The sequence below is a fragment of the Alligator mississippiensis genome, chromosome 3 (genome assembly GCF_030867095.1).
Source record: "Alligator mississippiensis isolate rAllMis1 chromosome 3, rAllMis1, whole genome shotgun sequence".
In the NCBI taxonomy this organism is placed as follows: domain Eukaryota; kingdom Metazoa; phylum Chordata; order Crocodylia; family Alligatoridae; genus Alligator; species Alligator mississippiensis.
The window spans coordinates 148,276,682-148,289,875 of record NC_081826.1 but is presented as its reverse complement, the minus strand read 5'-3'; the positions used below and the strand labels follow the sequence as shown (position 1 = coordinate 148,289,875).

Here is a 13,194-nt window from a genome sequence, read left to right as displayed (position 1 = left end):
CGTATCCTGCCCATGACAGATTCTGTTTCAGCTCAGGCAAAGATAAAGTTGCTGTTACAATACTGAGGTCAGCTGCGTCTGCAGAAGAATCATATTATACCACTACCTGACATCTCCCTTCTAAATGCACATTTTTTCCTGGATATTTAGAGAATGGACATTGTAAACAAATTACAACCTACCGTGCCCACTCCTCAGGCAAAGCAAATGAGCTGTTCTTGGAGATTGGGGAAGAAACGCATTTTGCAAATGTTGCCAGAGGAAATGTATAGCTAGATTTATAAAGGAAGGCTTCTAAGAGCCAGAATGCTTCTTGCGTACAATCCTCTAAGCAAATTGATTATAGAAAATAATCCTTTTTAATTATAAACACATTTATTATAGAATTATTTGCATTAAATGCTTCAGTTCTTTGTGCTGATTCAGTTAAGCTCGTGACCTGCTGGGCACAGCGATTAACGGCTGCTGTTCCCTAGGTCAGTCTGACAATTCCATGAAATTTATGAAATCTATGAAATTTGCGTCTGTTTCACATGTGAAAGGGGCTGTCTATGGTTGTGGTTCTCAATCTTTTTGGAGTCAGGACAACCTGGGAAAATGTCAGGTCTTAGCTTTCACTCATTTTTAATACAAAAAAACCAGTGAAATTCTATTGCAAAAAACTCAAAAAGGCAGGGTAGATATGCACCTTTATAAACTAATAGAGAAGGGGGCAGGAGGGAGCACAAGCTTTCATGAATCCGAATTCACTTCAACAGATGAGAGACCACAACCAATCAGAATGTTTTTTGACACTGGATTCCTATTTGAAAGCTCTGGGTTTAATCTTACAAATTGTGTCTATGTGTTTGCACATCTAACAGTGCTAATACTGCACAGCACCCTGTGGCACCCTTAAAAGGATCTCATGGCACCCTGATTAAGAATCATTGGTCTTCAGAATGCAAGAGTGTCAGTTAGGAAGCCTGCTGTCTTTGACGGTTTCTGTTTTGGGGCACACGCCTTTTAAATTCTAGTCCCTAGAGCATGCAACATCTGATGACAAGCCCTGGTTTTATGGTCTGGTGGTGGTATTATGAGTTTAGCCTTAAGTGCAGATGAAGCATTGGAACTAGGCCTTGTTACACCTTATTCTGTAAGCTGAACAAGTATTAATCGGCTTAGTGTTGTTCTGCTTAGTGGAGCAGTCATACCTTAAGACAAAAAAACTATCTCTGGCTGTCCTTCACTCACACAGCTATGACTTGTCACTACAGGCTTGGTGAGCAGGGTCAGAACTAGGAGCTAGAAACAGGACCGGCTCACTGCTTGAGTTCTGAGGGGCCCGATCCTTTTTTCTTTTGGAGGGTCTCCCCTCTCCACACACACACACTGCCCCTCCTCAGAGCTCAGGTGGTGGCAGTGCCGGGGGGAGCGGGGATGAGTTCTGGAGGGGGGAAAAAAAAAAAAGATCAGGGCCCCAGGACCTAGACAAATGCTATGGTAGGGCTGGGTGGCTGGAGCAAGGCAGAGCTTGATGGCTGCAGTGCAGCAGCCCAAGCTGGTTCCCACTGACCCCATGCTCCACCAGGTTGTGCAGGGTCTGGCCCAGTGGTCCAGGAATCTTTCAGGGGGGTGGCGGATGAGGCATGCAGGGATGGGACTTCCCACTGTGGAATCAGAAAAAATATATGCCTTAAACTTTGATTATTTTAGTTATAAGATGACATAACCGCTTTGTGTAGAATTGCTGGCTCTGTACAGTAGAACAGATAAGGGCAAGTGTTTGTTCTTTGTAACTCTTCTGCAACTGCTTCGCTCACCGCGGCCTTGAAGGTAGCAAAAAAAAGTATGTACAAAGTAGATTTCCAGGTGCAAGAAGGAGGTTTGTGAACTAACCTCACCTCCCCCATAATTCCCATCCTGATTACAGCAAAGAAATAATGAAGTAATATTATAGCCGCTTTTCATGCTAATTTCACTATATGATCACGTGAGTTGTAAGCGACTGTTAAAAAGTATATAAGCCTCCTGATTTTGCTCTTGGGGGGGGACCCCTTCCAAGTGCTTGGGAAATCCATGTCACTTTGGAACTCCCCCTACAGCTGTAGTTCCTTTTGAATAAAAGCTTCTGCTGACCTGACCCAAAAGTACTCTGTGTGTGTTTCCACGACACCACCCCTGCTGGGCTTAGGTAGTGGCTGTGACCAAGTGCAGCCTCACCTGCTCTCTGCAGCCCCAGCCTGGATGGGCAGTGCTGAACCCAGCGCTCTGTGCCCAGAGCCATACAGCTGCTATGGGGGGCTTCAGGGCTGCAGGTGTCTGCCAACTGCTACCACTGCTGGGTGAGCCAGGTGGGGGAAACTAGGGGCCAGACCCTGCAGAGCGTGGCAGAGCGCAGGGTCAGTGAGAACTGGTCTCCACCTGCTGCGCTGTAGCTGCTGAGCTCTGCCCTGCTCCAGCCACCTGGCTCCACTGTGGTGTGTGTCTGGGTCCTGACAGGGGATACGCTGCAGAGGAGTGGAGGGCTGGGTGGAGGTTCAACTGCAGGTCAGTGGGAGGGGTGAGCACCAGCCTGCCACCAGGCTGCAGGCACCACAGCCTGAGTCCAGCCCAGGCATTTGTAGCAGTGAGTCAGTATGGGAGGCATCACAACTGCTGGGTGCACCAGGGCTGTGGCCCTGGCTCTGCCCAGCAGAAGCAGCGGGGCAGAAGCACTGTCCCCAGCCCCACTGTATCCCAGGATCCTTGCCCTGACTCAGGAGGGCTCACTGCATCCTGGGATATTCAATTTAGGTAGAATAGCTAGTGAAGTTTTCCTAAGGGTAGTCACCAGTGCTGCACTTCATACATGGTTTTGGAAATGTAGTGTTAGCTTTTTTATGTAATCTTTTCTTGAAAAATAAAATTAAAGTAAGTCTATGTGTTTTTTAGAGGCAGATGCACTCCTATTTTACTACATGCCCACATTTTCTGAGACCTGCTGGCATCAGTAGCATGGGCTGTATTTCTGGAAGGACCTAATGATTTTGGGAAGCTGGTTTTGGGTAGAAACCTGGATGGACACCACCACTCTCCTTAAAACAGGCCCCTTGATAGTGTTTCAGCCTGGGAACCAAGTTTTGAGAATGCAGACACTTCTGTAATCCATGGAAAATGTCATCAGCAACGTGCAAATTTGTCTGCCTGCATGGCTTTTGGAAAGGAACTAAGGAGGAATAAACTGCAACTTCTAAAATATAGTGTTTATTTTTGTCATATACATTTTTTATTACAAAAGTTCTTACACAAATCAATGGTTTTTCTTTAAAAAATAACCCAGGGTCAGATCCTCAGCTGATTACAATGTCCATAGGGGTCAATGGAGAAACATCATTTGGTAGCTGCCAAAGGTCTGGCATGTGGTGTGAATGATAGAAAGCGAGATGGGTAAGAAACAGCCAGAAGGAACTCCCCTGAAGAGAAGGGCCCAGTCCCTCAGCTGGTGTAAATCCACTGAAGCCAATGGGTTGATCCCAGGTCACATCAGCTGAGGATCTGGCGCAAGGTAAAAAGTATGAAAGAGCAAACTGCGACTCTGACATACTGCAGCAGGCAGCAACAGTTTCATACTACCCCACTACCCTTCCTAAATTGTAACAGTATTAGGGAGGCACGCTACAAAGCCTTCACACAGAAGGTGACCGACTTCCAAGCACAGATGTCGCACCTGGATTTTATACAGACAATCTCCATCTGAACCCAGGCTCAGGGCAAAGGGTTTTTCACTCTGATGATACAGCACTAGACATGGTTTATTTCTCAGTTTCCCTTTCTCTAGTCACTATGATCTACCAGCTGAACCATGTGTCCTCATTTCATCCTTGCAAAAGCACTTTGGGATCCATCTGTGTCCGGACATTGATACATTGGCTTGAGAAATCTCAATAAATTCTAGAAAACAGGGTGGACAACGTTGCATCTGTACTAGCTGGTAGCAATATTGGCTGAAGGGGAACTAGTCATGGAATCACTTTCCTGACTACCGTGAACAATTCCCTATCGTGGATGACTCCTAGTGATTAAAAGAGCCTAATTTTATTCTGATTGCTCCTCTTCGTTCACTACCATGTTAGCATCAGTGCAGATCTGGTCCTAACTCATCTCCAGTGTTAGGACTCAGCTAACATCTAGACATAGGTCCATCAGAAAGGCCAAGAACAAATCTTATGCTACAATTCAGAACTGTTATAAGCAGTTATTCCCTGTAGATAAACCAGATTACACAGGACACAATTTTAGTTTCTAAAACCCTGCACTCTTGTCACAAATACAGGTGGCTGTTGACAAAGCAGGTCTGCAGTATGAGGTTCTCAAATATGTATTTTTTAAATTCAGAAAATACAAATAAATCAAAATCCTGCCTACATTTTTGTTGTTGGGTTCCTGTCCTGCATTGCCAAGGGCTTCAAATCAATTCGAGACTTTGAGAAGCAGCAAACAGCTTTCACTCTTGTCCTCATGATCAAGTCTTTCTTTCTGTGCTGGGGAACAGTTCCGGTTCTTTGGGGGAAAAAAACAGTTTACTCCAAGCTTCATCATGAGGCTACTGAGGAGACAGTAGGCCAGACCCATCAAACAGCCACACATTGGCATTACTGAGCTTTATCCAGGGCAACTGATCTGCTGGCAATTGCCACAGGAGTGATCTCATGGGTCAAATAGAAAAGAAGAGCTGATGGCAAGGTCTCCCTGCTGTTCCTGATAAGAATGCACTATAAGCTCCATCAGCAGCCAAATTGTTGAGTGATAAAAACAAGGAGGTTAAAATGAAGAGCACAGAGCAAAATCCTCTTCCTCCTCCCACAGGATAAGCTTCCTGGCCTGGTCTCTAAAAAGACACTTGAGAAAACCTTTGTGGGAATCAAAGAATAGTACAGAAGATGCTCCCGTTGTTGTGGCACCCCCCGTCCACCCTTGCCGCAAACCTAGTTGTCATGGTTGTAACGCGTTGGCTGTTTGTTGCTGTTGAGACTCCTCGGGCTGTTACTTCAATGTGAGGTCGTGCTGGAGGGTTCTCCAGGGTCCATGCAATGTCAGACCTGGGGGGGACAGAAAAACATCCCACAAGTGTTCATTACCTGGGATGCAGCCAGGAAATATAGAGTTCTGTGTTCAGCCAGTGGCAGACCTCCATTTACCACCCCATCCCCCCTGGGACACAGTTCTCTTATGAATTTGACTATTTCTAGAGAAAAATTGTCAAAAATGTTCATTTCAACTAAAGCACAAACTTAGAAAAGTACTTGATCAGGTGTATGCAAATTTCACCATCTATACTTCATTCCATTTAAGCAGCAAGACAAAAATGCAAGGAATGTTGAGATTTCCATGGTGTTTCAAACTTTGACAAAAAGGGAAGTTAAGGGATGTGAATTCAAAACTGTTTTTGAAATTTTGTTTGCTATTTTTGGACAGCTCTTACCAGTGCACACCAGCATCAGGGATGGGATGGCATAGGGGAAGGTAAGCTGTGGCAGGGAATCAATCTACAGTAACCCAGGCTAAACTTGTTACATGGAAGAACAGGTCTGTACTGGGATGAAATAAAAGCTGCTGAGGGTTCAATAGTAGCTGTTGACTGAGATCCTATTTACACTACAAAGGACTTCCCAATATAGCTGTACTGGCCAAAAGCTCTCAGGGGGATCCACTACATATACTTGCAAAAGGAGCTCTGCCAACGAAACCTTGCGGTGTAGATTTGGCCTCAGGAGATCATAATGAACAAATACTGGAACAGTCCCAATCCCATCAAATTTCCACCTTCCACCAAATATTTGCTTTCTTTTGCCTTGAAACAATGGAAAGCAACAGACCCAGCCTCTGAGGACTCTAATTCACACAGGCTCAGTGGTCTGACAAGTCGCAGCTCTGAGTGAAATACCTGTAGTACTTGATCTCTCTTAGGGCTTTGTGCTGTAGCCCATCAGAGACATACCATCAGATACCTCAGCCTGTAATCTCTCTCCAAAGGTTAGATGATACCATCATGAACTGGCCTGTTTCAGATCATGGTCAGGAGAGCAATCTGGAACTCCAGAGCCCTTTTGGAGGACTCTGTCAAAAGCCTCAGCCTTTCCAAGTGAACTGTAGTGGTGTTACGACCGTGATGGTCTAGGAAATATGGGAGAAGCAATTTTTTTTGGTGTTATCCTTTCATTGGATCAACTGTATAGTTGGGAGAGATGGTGGACATCTCCCTAACAACTCGCCCAAGTATCAGAATGAGAGCCATCTAACATCAGTTTCTCAGCCACTTCCCACCGTGGCAGTATGTCCTGGGGTTTCTCAGACACAAGATTTTTCTCACAATTCCCTGCATGTCAAGCTGATCTAGCAATCCCATGGTAGTGCTACTGCTGGCATAGACAGATACTCAAGAGAGACCCCTGGAAACTGCCAGGGTGAGAAATGCACATACTTTTGCTCATGTGACCAGAGACTTTTGCTCATTCAAGGTAACAAAAGTGATACAGCTCCTGGGATTGGCAATGGAGAAACTTGTTCCTAGCATTTAAGGAACTCCCTGCTCACAACATGGCACCCACAGGGAACCAACAGTTCCACCCCCTGTTTCTTGATCGCTCTCTGACACCCTTGCTCTGAAATGTGCATCTCCCCCTCTGCAGATCTCACTCACAGACCACAGAAAACAAAGTAGTACCTATGTCTGGGAATGTGCTAGCCCTCCATATGATCAGATATCTCTCGGGAAGAGCCAGTGGAAGAGTACCTGGTGTCCTAGCATGGGAACAAGAATGCCAGGCCTCTCATTTAACTGTCCTATCCCCAATGGAGAGGATGGCTTCCCAGGCAAGAGAACCAATTAGATTTGCCTCTCTTTCCATTACCCAGACTTCTTTGCAAAGGTTCCTCGCTCCAATTAGTGCTGCAAGTTGATTTTACAATCTCTGAGATGTTTCATGTCTGCAAATAGCTGCCTCAACAAGATAAGACACAGGGAAATGAAACAGGCTTATGGTTTTCTGGGGGTCCTCAGAACAGGGAGGGGTTGCTTTGGGCTGTAGGCTCATTCTAACCACTATGTCAGTGGCTTACTTTCTCTTGAAGGTGAGAAGCTTGTTGTTCTGGACAATGCAATCTTCGGCATTTGACACCTGCTGCAAAATGTTTTTTTTGGACTTTCCTTGGTAAATCAGGTTATCCTGCACCAGACCCTTGGTTTGATCGAGTATCAAGATCCCATAATCCTGCAATGCCTGGATCCTGTTCTTGGTTACCTGGGGAAAAGAAAATCCCAATGAGAGAACAAGGATGGTGGACTGTGTGGCCTGGGGCATATTTGAATGAGCTAACTGCTGCAGTTGTCTCTGGCACATTGTCTCTGGCCTATTGTCAACGTAAAATAAAATCCTCATGATTGTTTAGCATCTGCAGCTTTGATTCAGCAAAGCACTGAAGCATGTACTTGACACTAAGCCTAAACACAAGATCTTCCTGGATAGGGCAAAAATGACAAAGGGGCTTAGATGAGTGGATGAACTGCAGGTCAATGGCCCCAACAGAACCAGTCCAGCTAAGCAAAGCTGCACTATTTTAAATCTTTTGGTCTTGTCTACATTATGGAGCCTGGTGCTGTAGCTGTGCAGGTGCAGTGCAACTGGGACAGTAGTGTCCCCTGTTGGAGACATGGGAGTATGGCAGTGGGAGTTTTTCTGCCTGTATAGTTAAGCCACCTCCCCAAACAACTGGAGCCAAAGCCAGTAGGAGCCCTTTTTGGCTGATGTAACTGCTTCTGCACCAGGGGGTTTCCTGGCCTAGTTGCATCAGCTTGGAGTTGTAATACCTTGACATTGCTATGCCAGCAGAAAGCTCTAGCATAGACTTGGGCCTGAGCTAAACAGTTCAGCACTACACAAGGCAGTCATTCCTTCCACACACCCACTGTTGCTTCTTGTTTATTAAAGCAGTTTGAAGGTAAGTTTAAACATCTCCACTCTCAACAGACCCAAGCCTGTCTGTGCTCTAGCACCCCTTGCCTGCTTCAGAAATCAGTCTCAGTTCTCAGCTTGAGTCTGTGAGCAGTAGCTCCCATTGCTGTCACTCTTCTTGCCCATGGCTAGATAAACTGTTTACTTGTTCTCAGGCTCCTCTTGGATGGGTAAAGGATCCCAGCCAGTGCATGAATGAGAAACAGCAGCAGCAAGTAGGACTGGGGTTTCCATAAGTGTCTCCCACTGGACCTCTGCTGTCTGAATTATCATCAGCTCCTTCAGGGCGAGCAGGGGGCTGGGGCGTCCTGGCACTGGCGTTTCCATAAGTCTTATTTAACTTATTTAACTGTTTTCCTGATAATTATGTTTTTCAAAAGGGTTTTTTTGCTCATGGATAGAACCAAGACAGTAACCACCTCAATAGCCTAGCTATGGGGCTTGCTGCATCCTTATTTCTGGGGCCTTGTGAAGTGCATGATGGCTATATCCCATCAATAATGAGAGTGAAGATTACTTTGATCCTCAAGGTAACATTGGCAACTGTCCAGGAGCTGGCAGGGCCTTTGCATCTAATTTGCAAAAAAATGTCAAAGCAAATGCTGGTCCTTCTGCTTTAATACAATGATGCAGGCTGCAGTGGCTGGAAGTCTCATCATGCAATGCTACACTGTGGTCCACATAGCCTGGTTGTCCAGGCTGACACAGAACAATGTATGTTAAGCTCTGCAGCTGCCTTCAGGCATACAAATGTAGTGAAGGCAAAGATAAATGCTGACAATATATTAGAGCTCCTTGGGCTGCATTTGGCTTCTGGTAGGGCTGGTGGCTCCCTGGGCTAGACACACTAAAAGCAGTGGAAACACTAGCTCAGGGGTAGGCAACCCCTGGCACAGGTGCCAGAGCATGGCCTCAGGTTGGATGGTGGGGAAGGGGCTGGGGCAGCGCTGCCACAGGGATCAGGTCCCTCTTAGCTCCCCTGCTGTCCACCCCTGGTGCACCAACATCTTGCAAGGTGAGGCTGCGGGTATTTTTAAAAACATTGCCGACCCCTGCACTAGCTAATGAAAGCAGGAAGGTGAGAAGGAAGCTGGTCTTTGCCAAAGATAAGCAAAGTGCTGCCTACCTCAGTCACTATTGACTGGAACTGCTCTTTCATGGAAAAAGGGCTTCTTACTGAAGAAATAACTGCATGTCACATCTTAGGAATTATCACAGTACTAGCTCCTAGGGGGAAAAGCCAGCAATTTTTTTGCATTAATATAAAAGTCAGTATTGGAATGACAAATGAGTTACTAATTACTAAGTGTGGCCTAGTAGACAGAGCACTGACCTGGGACTCAGGAGACTTAGTTTCACCACTGGTCTGCTAAGTGAGCTCTGGTGAGCCACATTCTTGTTCTGTGCCTCAGTTCCCACCTGAGAATAACAGGCCTGACTTCCTTTCTGAGTAGGGTGACCATCATACAGGACACTCCGGTTTTCTGCTACTCTGTCTTCTATTGGTATGAAACCAATAGCGTCAGGTTTCGTACCAATAAAGGACAGAGGACAACCGGACTGTCCTCTATGATGGCCACCCTATTTCTCAGGCAGTTTGGGATCTGTGATACTATTACAACCATATGGCAGCCCAGAGATTCAGGAAATAATCTCCTAGGTGCATGTCTCTTAACTGGTATGTATACCGGGCATGAGCAATGCCAGCTGTAGGTTTGATAAATCACAACCAAAGGGATGGGAAATGTGTAATGCTGTAGTTTCTCTTGGATTATCTCAGTGATGTCACAAGGGACATCAGAAGAACCTGCCAACTTCAGGCCATTCCTGTGAGAGGGACACTTGCTGTTTTCCCTATTCTGGCATGATTTCAGTTGGCATCTGTGGGTGTGTTTACATGTGCTCTGGGGTGGAGGTGAGGAGGGAGGGCTTTCATTACAGCGGCTCCAAGAGCCACTCTAATTACAGCGCCCTCAGCTTCATGTGTATTCAAAACGGTGGTGAGGATGCTTTAACTAAAGCTCATTCCACAAGCTTTAGTTAAAGTGCCCTGATGCCATTTTGAAGCACAAGGATGACAAATACATATAACACGGAGGCTGCTGGAGCATGCTAATTAATGCACTTAAGTGATTAACAGAGTCTGCTCCAACGCATGAATCAGAGCAGACATTTGCCACGTGTACACATGCCCTGTGATATGAGCAGCCCATCCCCCACATTGGTTTGAACACATACCTTCATGTTCGCTGTCTGTAACAACTTGAGGCCACACCCAAGATTGCCTATGATATCATTCTCAACAATGGCCCCGTCCCCCTTGCAGGCGATGCCATGGCTGCTGTTGTCATATATCCCATTACCACGGAGCTCCACCCTGCACTCTGTTTCCACAAGGATGCCCCCGAGGCTGTTGCAGGAGATGCTGTTGTTCGCTATTCGAGTGAGCTGGGTGCTCTGAAAGACCGTGACCCCACTGTCCTGGTTGGCATGGATGGCATTGGCAATGATGTTCAGTGCTTCACTGCTCTTGATGTACAGCCCAGCAGCTGCAAGAAAAGGTACAAACCAAGTCCATAGCTTTCAGAAAGATTTGCCTGGCAGCCAAATCTGGGCTTCAACCAAGCAATGCTACCTTCATCTCAGGACATCCTGAATGAGCAAGGAAGGGCTTCACAGTTGCCCTAATACGCCCCAACAGAGCCGGTAGCTCTACCCTACCCATACCTCACAGGCCTAGGAAGCCTGGGCCAGGTCAGTCTTTGCATATGCAGGGCTGGGTCAGTAGGTGGCACTTTTCAGGATCCTGTGACCACTGTAGGAGCTTCATTATGGTGGAAAGTGTACCCGGGAGCCTTTGACCACACACAGTATTTTCTCACTCCTCCCTACTCAGCTCTCACTTTGATGTGTAGATTGTAGAACTCAGGTTCATTATTCCCCTGTTGCAGATGGAGGCACACAGAAGTGAAGTGACATGCCCCAACTCATCCAACATGACAGTAGCAGAGCTGGGAACAGAACCCAGCTCTCACACATCCCACACTAGTGCTCTATTCACTTGGCCATGATGCTTCTTGGCACAGAAAACTGTTGGGCAGTGCCACTATAAGCTGGTGCAGCCACCTGGCAACTCACCCCACAGACGGAAGAAAGAAGGATCGAATTCTGCTCTATCTATACTGCTGCAATGCTAATAACACCAGTGCCACTGCCCTAGTGCATGGGTGCTCAACATTTTGGCCCCACAGGCCACATGAGTGGTCAGGCTGGGCCAGATCAGAATTTGGAGCCTGGCACTGCCCCCTCCCTGCCCTATGTACCAGGACTGATTCTGAAGGATCAGCATCACCCCCTCTCCACCCCATGCACCCCAGAATTTGATCTTGAGGGCCCAGAACCATCCCCTCCAGGTCCCCCACACAGGGATTGGGTGCTGGGGCCCAGCACTGCCCCCACTCAACCCTGTGCATTGGGAGAGGGCACCCTATTCAGCATTCAGGGCCTGAAGCTCTCCATGGAGCCAGAAATCTGGCAGCAGGGGAGTGATGCCACTGCTGCCTCGCCACCAAATTTCTAGACCTGTGGGGAGCCCTGTGGATGACATGGCACCACAAGCTGGATCTGGCCTGTGGACCACGTGTTGAGCACCCCTGTCCTAGTGTAATACCAAGCCAGATTTAGCCCAAGAAGCATCTGCTGTCTGATCTTCTGAGATGGGAGGCATTACGTGTGTGAAAGATAAGGCTGCAGCAGGGGAATAAAACACACCGACACTGGTGACATGTTAATGCTCTTACAGTTATAACCTTTGAATTTTCCCTCCTTGCTGTGAAGGAAGCAAGAGTCACAGAAGGGAAGAGTAGGGCTTGGGACTTGAAGTCCTTCTTCTGGGCATTCTCACTGGCAACTAGAAATGTATTAAACTCAGGGGTTAAGGTTCATAAGGAACTGTATGGCCTTTTCCTTCTCTTCCCTTTTCATTGCTTTGTGCCCTTGGATCTGTTCTCCCCTCAGGGTAGGCTTGTAACTCCCAATAAAGTCTTCATCCTATGTGCTATGGAGGAGCAGCCTGATCTTAAGTTCTGGGTTTGAACAGACACAATGATGCCCTCTAGACTCAGTCTAAAAGGTGATCAGGTTTGTCTTTTTTGTGCTCCTCAAAGTCTGGCAAACCCACTGGCCACCCCAACTACACTGCAACACAGAGGAGCTGCAAGGTAGTGCTTTTACCCACTTATAATGCCCTTTGTAAGTTATTCAGCTGACATCTGGAGCCAGAGCAAAAGGTGTGCCAGCCACCCCCTCCTTTCCCACACTCCACCCTTTCAGGGGATTCATAGATGTTAGGGTCGGAAGGGACCTCAATAGATCATCGAGTCCGACCCCCTGCATAAGCAGGAAAGAGTGCTGGGTCTAGATGATCCCAGCTAGATACTCATCTAACCTCCTCTTGAAGACCCCCAGGGTAGGGGAGAGCACCACCTCCCTTGGGAGCCCGTTCCAGACCTTGGCCACTCGAACTGTGAAGAAGTTCTTCCTAATGTCCAATCTAAATCTGCTCTCTGCTAACTTGTGGCCATTATTTCTTGTAACCCCCGGGGGCGCCTTGGTGAATAAATACTCACCAATTCCCTTCTGTGCCCCCGTGATGAACTTATAGGCAGCCACAAGGTCGCCTCTCAACCTTCTCTTGCGGAGGCTGAAAAGATCCAATTTCTCTAGTCTCTCCTCATAGGGCTTGGTCTGCAGGCCCTTGACCATACGAGTTGCCCTTCTCTGGGCCCTCTCCAGGTTATCCGCATCCTTCTTGAAGTGTGGCGCCCAGAATTGCACGCAGTACTCCAACTGCGGTCTGACCAGCGCCCGATAGAGGGGAAGTATCACCTCCTTGGACCTATTCGTCATGCATCTGCTGATGCACGATAAAGTGCCATTGACTTTTCTGATGGCTTCGTCACACTGCCGGCTCATGTTCATCTTGGAGTCCACTAGGACTCCAAGATCCCTTTCCACCTCTGTGCCTCCCAGCAGGTCATTCCCTAGGCTGTAGGTGTGCTGGACATTTTTCCTCCCTAGGTGCAGCACTTTGCATTTCTCCTTGTTGAACTACATCCTGTTGTTTTCTGCCCACTTGTCCAACCTATCCAGGTCTGCCTGCAGCTGTTCCCTGCCCTCCGGCGTGTCCACTTCTCCCCATAGCTTTGCGTCATCTGCAAAC

The 13,194-nt window shown here is 47.3% G+C and overlaps 1 protein-coding gene across 3 annotated transcripts in view; it reads right to left on the bottom strand.

The window, feature by feature from the left end:
* Positions 1 to 3,203: 3,203 nt before the first annotated feature.
* The window catches only part of FBXO10 (F-box protein 10), a 74,022-nt gene continuing 64,031 nt past the window's right edge, over positions 3,204 to 13,194 (bottom strand). For all 3 annotated transcript variants that reach the window (XM_059724510.1, XM_019490740.2, XM_006272076.4), the window contains 3 exons: positions 10,212 to 10,522; positions 7,081 to 7,262; positions 3,204 to 5,060 (listed from right to left, as the gene is read on the bottom strand). In XM_059724510.1, coding sequence (XP_059580493.1) covers positions 4,883 to 5,060; positions 7,081 to 7,262; positions 10,212 to 10,522 — 671 coding nt within the window. In that variant the 3' untranslated portion in view covers positions 3,204 to 4,882. The remainder of the gene's footprint in view (positions 5,061 to 7,080; positions 7,263 to 10,211; positions 10,523 to 13,194) is intronic.